At 34.4% G+C, this 12,943-nt stretch overlaps 1 protein-coding gene across 1 annotated transcript; it reads right to left on the reverse strand.

The window, feature by feature from the left end:
* Nucleotides 1-19: 19 nt before the first annotated feature.
* LOC149966339 (protein trapped in endoderm-1-like) lies at nucleotides 20-12,000 on the reverse strand. The gene is made up of 4 exons (XM_090171587.1): nucleotides 11,974-12,000; nucleotides 1,839-2,208; nucleotides 673-1,134; nucleotides 20-608 (listed from the first exon to the last, which is right to left on the reverse strand). The coding sequence occupies exons 2-4, from the start codon at nucleotides 2,195-2,197 to the stop codon at nucleotides 284-286; spliced, it is 1,146 nt and encodes a 381-aa protein (XP_090027713.1). The 5' UTR covers nucleotides 2,198-2,208; nucleotides 11,974-12,000; the 3' UTR covers nucleotides 20-283.
* Between the last annotated feature and the right edge of the window lie 943 nt (nucleotides 12,001-12,943).

A 12,943-nucleotide genomic window follows, 5' to 3' on the forward strand; every position in this document is an offset into this window, starting at 1 on the left:
TATTTTCATTTAAAAAAGTACAATAAAATTGATAAAAACACCAAAAAAACCAATACACTTTCGCTTTCGTATCACTCAAGTTATATATTGATTCAAAAGCTCTGTTACGAAGGCTTAGTACTTAGTGAAAACAAATAATTAGACATGATGAATTACATTACATTAATGAATCAAATATTTACATGACTTAAAACGGAGATGTACGACGGTACGATAAAAATTGATTAAAATGATTATTTCGATGATCACGGAAATGAATGAGAGATGATTTCCGCTTTGGTCCTTAAAGGGCAACTTCATCCAAAAGATGAAGCTCTTTGTTGTTAATCTGAGTCTTAGTTTCGGGATTTTTGTCTTTGCCGAACGAGAATATATCCAAAACGATCGTTTTGGACGCTCCGGAGCCGGTACAACAGGAACCAGAACCAGATTTAGAGGAACCGTTTGACTTGTTATTAGTCGTCGTGACGCACGTGTTGCGTCTACCAGGACACAACAGTTTGACGTAAGCCTGTCTGTATTGTCGGTTTATGACGGCGTAGATGATAGGGTTAATGCAGGACGACATCCAGGCAAAAACCGAAGCGATCACGTGAATCACTGGATAGCTGTAAAAATAAAAATAACTAAGGCTTAGCCAGTCTACTTTCCCAAAGAAAAGCCAAGGCTTACCTGATCTTGCTATCAAAAACGTTAACCACCATCAATGGTAGAAAACAAATTAAGAAGGAGCAGAAGATGATCAGCATGAGTCGAGTTAAACGCAATTCATCTCCTCTGAGCCCCGATCCGGTGCTCAGATTGCCCGGATTTGGGGAAGTTGGCGGGGAATGAGCCACCAAGGCCCGTCTGGAACGATGCACTTTGTAGAAAATGCACGAATAGGAGGCGATGATGACGATGCAAGGCAACAAGAATCCCAGAACGAAGAGAAACTTCTTGGGTGATTTTCCGTTCAGATCCAAAATGGTGCAGGAGAAAGTACCAGGATGATATCCCAGTTTTCCCCAGACACCCAACAAGGGCGGAATCATAATACAGAAACTGAAAGCCCAGTACAAGGCGATCATCAGAGCGATGTAACGACGCCGGTAGATTCGGTCGTACAAGTGGTAATGGTTAATTAGGATGTATCTAAAAATGGATCCTAAGATTAGTAAAAAACGTGTAGGGGTACATCAAGTGGATAAGATATTTTCCTTATTATAAGAAACAGTCCAGCAAGAAAAATTCTTATTATAAGATTTCGCTATTTTTGCGTCAAGTTGAAAAGATCGCGAAGTCCCAAACAAAATGGCGGCTGACGAATGAAAATCAACGAAAACGTAAAGAGTTGTTTAATTCTTTCGTTGAAATACTTTTTATTTCAATAGTATCGAAATTATTAACGAATTTATTCGTAAAACATTTAGGTCAAACAAGAGTGCTATTGATAATGCATGTTGCAGCTCAAAATAAGGCCAAGGCTTAAGAATTTTAATGACACTAGAGTAATAATATATATATCATTAAGCCTTGTCATCAAATGCTATTTCATAAATAGTACGCCGAAATGTTTAAAATTCAAAATTCGCTCAAATTCTTCGGCTGGAACTTTAAATTTATAAATTATTCCCGTATCATCGTCTTTAAGGTCTATGTTAAATAATTCACCGCCATTCGACGCCATCTTTAATTCTTATTTAAAACTACCTAGAAAGTGTTCTTACTAATCTTGCAAGATCTCTGACGTCAATCGCTCTAACTTCACGAGATCACAAGAAATCTTACATTTCTTGCAAGAAACCTTATCAACTTGACGTACCCACGGTAGAGACTGAAAAAGCAGCTAGCCTAACCTGTTAATGGTAATGGCGGTCATGGACATCAAGGAAGCGGCCACATTCCCGTAGAAGAAGAAAGGAAACAGTTCGCAGAGGGTGTCCCCGAGCAACCATTCCTCGTGAATGTACCTGGACGCTGTCAATGGTAAGTTGATGGCGCAAAACAGCAAGTCCGCCGTGCACAGGGAGATGACGAAGGCGGTGGTGGCGTTACGCAGCTTGGCGCAACGGGCCAAAGCCAACATGGTGATCAAGTTGCCGGTAAGACCCACTACTATGAACACCAGACTGCAAACGGCGGCGAAAACGGTAGCGCCACGAGGGTACCAAATGTTCCGGCCGCTCACCAATTCCTCTTCCACATCGTCAGACATCTTGCGCGTTACTGAAATTAAAGAAGGAACCAGTTAGATAGCCCTATAGCCCATTAAAAACTAAAATTTATGGCAAAAACCGCATCAAAAAATATTAAGTGGTTGATTTTGAATAAAATAAAGAAATTTCCGCCGCGACAATTGCTGAGGAGTCGGTGAGACAGAAAAACAACGTAAAAGCGCGCGCTGCTGAAGACGCAAAAAATTTGTTTTGCACTCGCGGCGCGTTCCAGTTATAAGAGACCTAAGCCTAAATTGCGCGATTTTAAAAGTTAAGATAGTTCGCAAATCGCTCATACGGGGTTAGGGGCGCTGGCGGCAGCCCCTAAGATGGCGACGAAAATTCAAACCTGACGTTATTTTTCGTTTCAACTTTTTGGGCCAAAAGCTATTTTTTCAAGACAAAAAAGGTACGTGTTAGTAAATTAAACGTCTGGTTAATCTTTTGTTACGGAAATAAGGCCATATTTTTAAAAGCTTGGCCGTTCCCCTTTAAAACGAGGAAGTTCCGATATGATATCTTCTTATCTTTGGAAAGTTGGGCTTGGCTCTTTTTAGATAAGAAAAACACTGTCAATAAAGGTCGATTGCGAATAATTATATATACATTTCTATTTCAACAATGGGGCAGGCGCTTTATTAGAAAACCAATATCGCTTCTAGCATAAGTAACGTAATAACAATAAGTATGACAATTAATGAGATTTACAACCAAACTGATTTTCATAGTTATTGCGTAATCAAGATGTTTTCTCAGCACAGATCCCTCTAGTGTCTAAAATACGCGAGACTTCCGGTAAGCCGAAATATCTGGTTGCCGATAGATAGGCGGAATATTAGGCTAAAATGATAAAAATTAAAAAAGTTTTTCTCGGCGCCACGAGCTCATGTTTTTTTATCACGCGTGATTCGCACGCGGGCTTCTAAACAAAGCCAAAGCCCCTCGCGACGCCAGAACGTGCTCTCCGATATTAGGCTTAAATTGACCGATGTCAAAATTAGGTTTTTGCGCGCGGCACTATACCTTTACATCATGAGGTATAGCAGGCTTATTTACCTGCTTTTATACCCTAACATGGCGGTGTAGTTTCACGCGCAAAATGAATTTTAAGATCCAACAATTTTTATCAAAATGTAGTCATCCAAAACGGTAAGTCACAGCTTGAAGAGAGTATCATACTTATTGTTATTATGTTACTTATGCTTAGATTAAACCCACGTAAATCAACTTCTCCTGAAACACCGAAGCACTGAGGTTGGAACATTTATACAGGCGCGATTTAACTATAGGCATAATATAAGCCTTGATATTTAGAATCGCAAATTTATATGCCGACTAATTAAAGAGATTTTACCTTCAACGCAAAAAAAAACCACAAAATGTCATGAGAGAGAGCTGTCAATATTGTAATCTTATTGGTGGGTAGACAAACATAATTCAAGGTCATTTTCCCTTAGATTCGTTTTCTTGTTCATGTTAGCTTGAATGTATTCATTTCAACCATGAATATCAAACTGCATTAGGCATTTTGCGAGGATGGGAGGGGCTTACATATTATGACGTTGATCACGCGACACCACTCAAAAATGGTTTAAACGTTTTTAAACTTGGCTTAGAGCTAAATTTATATAGTTAAATTTTAAAATTCATCTTTTCGATTGAACGAAAGTGGGAAAAATATTAACAACAAATACATTATTTTATGAAATTTTTTTTGTACCGGTATTTTTCTAAGAATTACAAGTAGTTTTCTTGGCCAGTTAAAATGCTCAATCTCCGAAACGTTTCGTGGATCGAGTCAACGACAAACGCCTGTCTCCTGATTGGCTTAAGTGATTTCATTTCAAACTGATTCTCAGATAACAGTTGCGTTATGTGAACCGAGGTTTAAGATTAGATTAAAGTTCAGATATCAGTTTATTCGTATTTACGCTCAGATATTATCAGATCAGTTGATAGTTGTCAAAATGCAAATCAGATCAGTTGATAGTGGTCAAAATGCAAATCAGATCAGTTGATAGTGGTCAAAATGCAAATCAGATCAGTTGATAGTGGTCAAAATGCAAATCAGATCAGTTGATAGTGGTCAAAATGCAAATCAGATCAGTTGATAGTGGACAAAATGCAAATCAGATCAGTTGATAGTGGTCAAAATGCAAATCAGATCAGTTGATAGTTGTCAAAATGCAAATCAGATCAGTTGATAGTGGTCAAAATGCAAATCAGATCAGTTGATAGTGGTCAAAATGCAAATCAGATCAGTTGATAGTGGTCAAAATGCAAATCAGATCAGTTGATAGGTGTCAAAATGCAAATCAGATCAGTTGATAGTGGACAAAATGCAAATCAGATCAGTTGATAGTGGACAAAATGCAAATCAGATCAGTTGATAGTGGACAAAATGCAAATCAGATCAGTTGATGATAGTGGTCAAAATTAAGATCAGATAGTTTAAGCCCGAATCAAATCTGAATTCATTTTAAACCGACAGACAGGTGAGAGGATTTCAGATACCTGTCAGTTATCTTAACCGACTATTAAATTAATTTTAAAATTTTGAATTCTGTTTATTTTAATTTGTTTTCCACAAAGTTAAAATATATTCTAAACGTATAAGTCGGATTCTGAATCTGGTGTGATGAACCATGGATTAAATAACCTTATTTAATCCATGGATGAACTATAGCAGATTGGTTAAGATCGGTTTCTTAGGACTATGAATCAGATTGCTGGCTGTGGGAATATAAAAAGGTGGTTTATTTTCGCCTGTTCTCGGACTAAAAGTGTACTCTTTTTACCATAAAACGCTTTATTCGCCTGACATAGATTTAACCTTGGATTAATAATAGTAGTTCCTACCTGGATGTATCACTTGGAAAAAACCTGACAAGCAAATGGCTTTTGCGGTAGCAGCGCCGCTTCGGCGAAGTTAACGGAGTATTTCCGAAACTCCCGTAACACCTAGCCTTCTACAAGGCAAAACCCGTAACAAAAACTTAGGAAATGCACGCGGAACGCTAGTGATATATCCAGGTAGGAACTACTATTATTTATCCAAGATTTAACTGACCACCACATCAGTTAGAACAAGCTTAAGAACCGACAAAGGCTTAAGGAACTCCCAGAAAATCCATGTCAAAACATTCATTAATAGAAATGTTTATACGAGCAAAAGAGGGAGGATATTTGGTCCTACCCTGTAATTACGTGGAAAACATGGGGTAATAACTGACCCTAATTAATAGCGGCGACCCCTGTGAATTGAATAAGACGGAGTCACCAAACTACTGAGATTTAAATGATATCAATCTTCATTAAGAGATGCTACCGGATCAAAATAAAGAAGACCCTGTAGAAAAAAAATTACACGCGCAAAAACTAACAGATGTAACGCTGTAAATTAAGCCTTTGTACGACCGTTCCCACGCAAAATGAAACCGAAACTAACAAGCTGAGGCCCCAAAATTGTTCGGTGCCCCTAGCTAAGGCAGGCTCGGGAAAAAAACCCCTTCCAACTGTTTTCTAATGAAATTCGAGACTGAGGCACCCTAAGCCTCGGTTCAATTGAACTGTGAAAGACTAAGGCTTAGGATGGGGAACATTTGGACGCGTTTATCTTTTAAGTTCGAAGCCTCTTTTAAAGAAAGTTTCGCGGTGTTGAGACACGACTATTAGGTCTCACAGAGGGGTAATTGAAATCAGACTTCCCCTACTATCTGTTTTTTGGCCCCGCACACTCGTCTTTGGCCGCGGTCTTTTGAAACAGAACAGAGTCGGAAAACTGACATTCATTCAGAGCGTCTTTGGATGCCGACGTCTCCCACGCCCGCAACCCTCGTCTTTAAGAGGAACTTACTTAGCGGAATGTTTTGTGTACGCGATGTAAATGGAGGGAAAAAATAGACGTATTGAATAGGAGTCTACGAAGTCTAAACGCGACAACAATGGATTAATTGTAATTGATAACGAGTACTGGGAGTTTGTTATTGACGTTTTCAATGGCACACAGGGGGAGGGGCCACGGGGACAGATTGAATTTGACAAGGGCCAGAATAAGGAACGCGGGGACATTTTAGAAAAACCAGGGTACGATAGATTTAAAGAATGGCTATAGTCATAGAAAGTCACTAAATCAGTGATTCAAGATAGATGTTTATTCAAAAGCTGCATTTTAGTTTTAACCTCAAACGATGAGACAGTGAACCGTTGTCCTCAAATGCTTACAGTACTTTGTAGTTTTTTGGTCATGGCGGACATTTTGGAGGCATTTTATTTCTTGTCCCGTGGTAGCTATAATATTCTAGCCAACAATATATTTATTTATAACTAGGTGGAATAGACGCTTCAATGAAATAAAGTATTTAAAATACTTGTATTTTAAATACATATTCAGTATTTCGTATTTTATTTTAAATACTTGAATATTAAATACATATTCAGTATTTCGTATTTTATTTTAAATACTTGAATATTAAATACATATTCAGTATTTCGTATTTTATTTTAAATACTTGAATATTAAATACATATTCAGTATTTCGTATTTTATTTTAAATACTTGAATATTAAATACATATTCAGTATTTCGTATTTTATTTTAAATACTTGAATATTAAATACATATTCAGTATTTCGTATTTTATTTTAAATACTTGAATATTAAATACATATTCAGTATTTCGTATTTTATTTTAAATACATATTCAGTATTTCGTATTTTATTTTAAATACATATTCAGTATTTCGTATTTTATTTTAAATACATATTCAGTATTTCGTATTTTATTTTAAATACATATTCAGTATTTCGTATTTTATTTTAAATACATATTCAGTATTTCGTATTTTATTTTAAATACATATTCAGTATTTCGTATTTTATTTTAAATACATATTCAGTATTTCGTATTTTATTTTAAATACATATTCAGTATTTCGTATTTTATTTTAAATACTTGAATATTAAATACATATTCAGTATTTCGTATTTTATTTTAAATACTTGAAGATTAAATACATATTCAGTATTTCGTATTTTATTTTAAATACTTGAAGATTAAATACATATTCAGTATTTCGTATTTTATTTTAAATACTTGAATATTAAATACATATTCAGTATTTCGTATTTTATTTTAAATACTTGAATATTAAATACATATTCAGTATTTCGTATTTTATTTTAAATACTTGAAGATTAAATACATATTCAGTATTTCGTATTTTATTTTAAATACTTGAATATTAAATACATATTCAGTATTTCGTATTTTATTTTAAATACTTGAATATTAAATACATATTCAGTATTTCGTATTTTATTTTAAATACTTGAATATTAAATACATATTCAGTATTTCGTATTTTATTTTAAATACTTGAATATTAAATACATATTCAGTATTTCGTATTTTATTTTAAATACTTGAATATTAAATACATATTCAGTATTTCGTATTTTATTTTAAATACTTGAATATTAAATACATATTCAGTATTTCGTATTTTATTTTAAATACATATTCAGTATTTCGTATTTTATTTTAAATACATATTCAGTATTTCGTATTTTATTTTAAATACTTGAATATTAAATACATATTCAGTATTTCGTATTTTATTTTAAATACATATTCAGTATTTCGTATTTTATTTTAAATACATATTCAGTATTTCGTATTTTATTTTAAATACATATTCAGTATTTCGTATTTTATTTTAAATACATATTCAGTATTTCGTATTTTATTTTAAATACATATTCAGTATTTCGTATTTTATTTTAAATACTTGAATATTAAATACATATTCAGTATTTCGTATTTTATTTTAAATACTTGAATATTAAATACATATTCAGTATTTCGTATTTTATTTTAAATACATATTCAGTATTTCGTATTTTATTTTAAATACATATTCAGTATTTCGTATTTTATTTTAAATACATATTCAGTATTTCGTATTTTATTTTAAATACATATTCAGTATTTCGTATTTTATTTTAAATACATATTCAGTATTTCGTATTTTATTTTAAATACTTGAATATTAAATACATATTCACTATTTCGTATTTTATTTTAAATACTTGAATATTAAATACATATTCAGTATTTCGTATTTTATTTTAAATACATATTCAGTATTTCGTATTTTATTTTAAATACATATTCAGTATTTCGTATTTTATTTTAAATACATATTCAGTATTTCGTATTTTATTTTAAATACATATTCAGTATTTCGTATTTTATTTTAAATACATATTCAGTATTTCGTATTTTATTTTAAATACATATTCAGTATTTCGTATTTTATTTTAAATACATATTCAGTATTTCGTATTTTATTTTAAATACATATTCAGTATTTCGTATTTTAATTTGTTAGAGATAAAAAACTATTTGAAGTTCAACCAATTAAATTACGCTATTCCGTAACGTCACTTAGAAACATTTGACCCGTCGTCTGCTTAATATCAAATATTGCAATTATCCAAAGTTACATAATTACAATGTCACTTTTGCTATTATTGGAATAGCAGATTAATAATTTTGAAGGGCTAAACCTAAGTTGCAGCAAAGGATAATAAAATGCGAATAATTCCATTGTAGGAAGTCAAATTGTTTGCCCTCGTGTAAACAATTGTCGTGTTATTGCGACGCAGAATATTTCAATATAAATGCATTGTTTAGTTGAAAAGTGTTAGTAGCGTAGTGTTACTGAGAAATTGGTGTAGTGTTACTGAGAAATTGGTGTATCCTTAAGTAACTTAATAACCATAAGTATTCAGCGGCGGTGATCGGAAAAAATTCCTGTGGGGCATAGGCCATTATTTTTAATTCAAATATTTATATACAGAAAACTATAAGTCTATAATATTATTCTATAGATTTGTCACTAATATTTTACTGAGAGTTACGTCATCACAAGAAGAAAATATCCCCCTAGCGAGGGGCTTTCAAAGGTTACGTGTGCCGCGTTAGCAAGCGGACGCAAATCTGCGACGAAGCCCGTAATGCAGTCTGTCTTGTGATTAGCTTTCAGTAAAACTTTTGCATGTGAAGAATAGGAAGTGTCACATTTATGGTACGATATTGTTAAGCAAGTACATGTTCCGCTCTAAATATTGAATACTATATTTCTATGAATTCATAGATAGCAATATATCTGTGTACATGGATCAAGAATAAATTATTAAGCCATTCTTAGGCTAATTAGTTCATGAAATTTTTTAAGTTAAGAAATGAAATGGTTTACAGTGAATTTGATAAAAAAAAACCTCAGCCATACGCGGCTTACTGGTTATTTTGACTTAACCCAATGGTTAATTACCACTACTTAAACTGTTAAAGAACCAATTTCAAAAATAAAAGGTCGAAAACTTACTAAGCCTAATCATTTAGCAGACAACAACGGCGCCATTTTGCCAAAATTGAACGTGAATGCTCCAGCTTCTCTACGAAAGTACGCCGGAAATCGACTTTAGCAACGCTTAGTTTGTCCACATTAAACTAAAATTAACCGTGATTTTCCTATTTCCAGTATTTTTAATAACCCGTTCTTTTTAAAGCCTGAACAGTAAAGCCCCGTTTTCAATCACGAATTTTTCTTTAAAAAATTATGCTTTCGCCTCAAAACTAACCACGAGAAGCTTCGCTATCGGCTTTTTTGTCACGAGAAGCAGATATCTAAATGGATTTGATATACGCTTATTTTGAAATAAAATCGCGTCAAAAAAGCAAAAGCGAAAAGCCTGAAATTTATCGTAATTGTAAGTCCCCTTAGATTCTTGGGCCATGTTGAAACGAACGAACTGCCCTACGTTTCAGAAACGCATTATCGACCATTTTTGACTTTTTGAGTTTGAATGCTCCACGTACTAATTTTAGGGCGCTGATTTTAAATTTGAAGTCCGTTTTTTTTTCCGAGATACAATAACGCATTGAAATCGAAAAGTTTCGAAAATACTCCGCAGAAACGCATTAAGTACCGTCGGAAATTTGCAGAAACGCATTAGGTGTTTTTCCCCGCCTGTTCTGGGTTTTTTGAGCAGGTTAAAAAGTGTAGCCATATGACGTCATTTTACTTCAATTCTGTCTTGACGAAAAAAACGAGTTGGAGTAAGAAGAAAGTAGTTAAAGGTTAAAGGTTATTTATAAAAAGCTTGCCCGTCATGTTTTCCTGAAACGAAATTTAAGCAGACGACAAAGCTAGATTACTTCCTCTACACCTCCTTTCGAGGAGGAGTAAAAAGTGTAACCTTCGAGCTCTGGAACAAGCGAACAAAATTCGGGGCAGGGTAAATTTTACCCCGAGAACAGGCGAATAAAAAGTCTTAGGCTAAAAAGTTTACACTTTTTGTCCCCGGACAGGCGAAAAAACACCTATTATGTCGTTATTAACCGATAATTAGAGTCTTCATTTCGTATAATTTCGTCTGCTCTAATTCATTCAGTATTATCAAGAATGTATTTATTTATACTCAGGGAGAATGAATATGTCGAGACTATCGACGGACACGCTAAGGGGGGGGGGGGGGGAAAGGAGGCGGTCTTATTTTTTGCGTCCTCGCTGCAGCGTTAATCGCGTCGAAAAACGTAATTTTTAAGAACCAATGAGATTTGCAGTATTATTTGATTTTATTAAAGCGGAGGAGCATACCGGGGGCCCCAACGGGTGGAATTGGAGAAACGCTAAAAATAATCTCGACATATTCATTCTCCCTGAGTATAAATAAATACATTCTTGGTATTATTATACCACATAATGCGTTTCTGCCACGAGGTTTAGCCAAATATAAACGTATAAAACGCATTATGTCAAATTATTCTGAGATTTACTAAATTTTGGCGACAGTCGTTGTCATATTTAGAAAACGGACTAAAAGAAACCCCTAAAAATTAATTTTCAGTTACCTAAATACTGAAGTATTGTTATTTTTCATAAGAATTACCAAAATAAATTTATATCGAAATAATGCGTTTCTGAAACGTAGAACAGCGAAACCGGATTTCACAGGCACGCTCATATTTGAATTTTTCGCCATCAGATGGCGACACGCGGTTACTTCGACGTCTTGGCAGAAATCGCCGTTAACGCACGGCCTATGTACGATTCTAACTTATAGGGAGCTAGTATATTATAAACTTATGGTATAACTGCATTCTACATCCCACACAAAAAAAATCTTCTTGTTGTTCTGCCTAATTGAACTTTTGGGTTGCGAGAGGGGGTTCAAGGGGGTTGATCTTGGGCCCATCGCGGCTGGAAAAATCGTTAAAAAATATAGCCATTGCCAAATAATAAAACCCTGGGCTTCGGTGGTTTAAGATTACAACATTTGTTTTTTTTTTCGGGGGTGATTCTATCCACTTGGGTTTCACACTTCCTTCTCAATTTGACGCCCGGTATCGTAAATAAAACCCATTTGGGAGCTAGTTCGAGGTCCGGAGGAGCTTGAAACCACGGTGGATTAACTCGCTTCCGCTTGCCAGACCTATTTTTTTTGGTTCAGTCTTCAAATATGATACGGCAGAGAGAAAAAATACATCTTAAACGCAAAGCACATGGCCCTATTTATGACATAAAAGGTTCTGGCGCATAATTTGGACGATTTGATGGCGTGATGGAGAAATTCAACTGCATTTTAAGGATAATTTCACGAAGATTTTAAGTCAAAGGAGTTTTTTTCAAGAAAGAAGACTTAGTATTACAAGAAAGCAATTGAAAATTTCCCAAAATGAAGTTAAACAAATTCCCAGCTACTTACAATTCTTTAAAGTTAGGAAAAATTCTTCCAAACTTAATATTTACGACCGGATTTCAAATTATTCAAGAGAGCGTTAAAAACGTCAAATTTTCAAGACGTTTAGTACTTTTTGAAGACGCTAAACAGAGTTTGTCTTTGATAATAAAAATCTTAACTATGACTCAGTGCCTTCATCCGTTTTGATTTCGTTGAAATCGGGAAAATATTTAGTTCTAAAGGAAACTGAACAAAATGCGTATGTTAACGTATAGCTGGTAAAGTGATTATGGTTTATGTCATAAAAAGAGCCTCGCATGACAGTTCTCAACTTCCCTTCGTGGTTTCCAGTTCCGGTTAAATCTGAGTTATCAACCTACTTTCTAATTTCATCTCATTCGCGCCTTCGATTTGTTGAGAAAATACTTTACGCCTATGGCAAATGGGGAAGATTAACCATCTCTGATCGAAGATATTTTTCCATTTTTCTACTATACAATCATAACCAGGAATCCATACCTCTACTTGGAATGCTTATCGCGGCAGATTTTCGTCTCGATGTGGCTGACGGTGTTTTTGACGTCACTATGTTAAATTAGCAAACAACAACGTGAGAGGGGAGCGCGCGCAGAGAGCGTATTTTCTCTCGTAGGCGGGGCTAAAGCCGTCAGAGTTATACGCCAGAATAAGCATTCCAAGTAGAGGTATGGACTCCTGCAAGACACTAAACTAAAATGTATAATGTACCTTTTACAACATAAATAACCATCTCTTTAAATATGTATCTACGCAAGCTTTTGTACTGATTTTTAAAAATACGTATAAGAAGATATCCCCAAGGTTCGTAAAAAAGGGAACTATAAGGTTGCCTCGATCGCGTGGTTTTTTATCAAAATATTACGGGTTTCGCGTTGCTATGTAAAATCGTGACGTCAGCCAGATGAGATCGTATTGAAAATCAACGGAGGCTCATCTGGATGACGTCATCAATTTT

This window comes from Leiobunum rupestre, chromosome 1 (assembly GCF_980474605.1).
Source record: "Leiobunum rupestre chromosome 1, qqLeiRupe1.1.hap1, whole genome shotgun sequence".
NCBI lineage: Eukaryota > Metazoa > Arthropoda > Arachnida > Opiliones > Sclerosomatidae > Leiobunum > Leiobunum rupestre.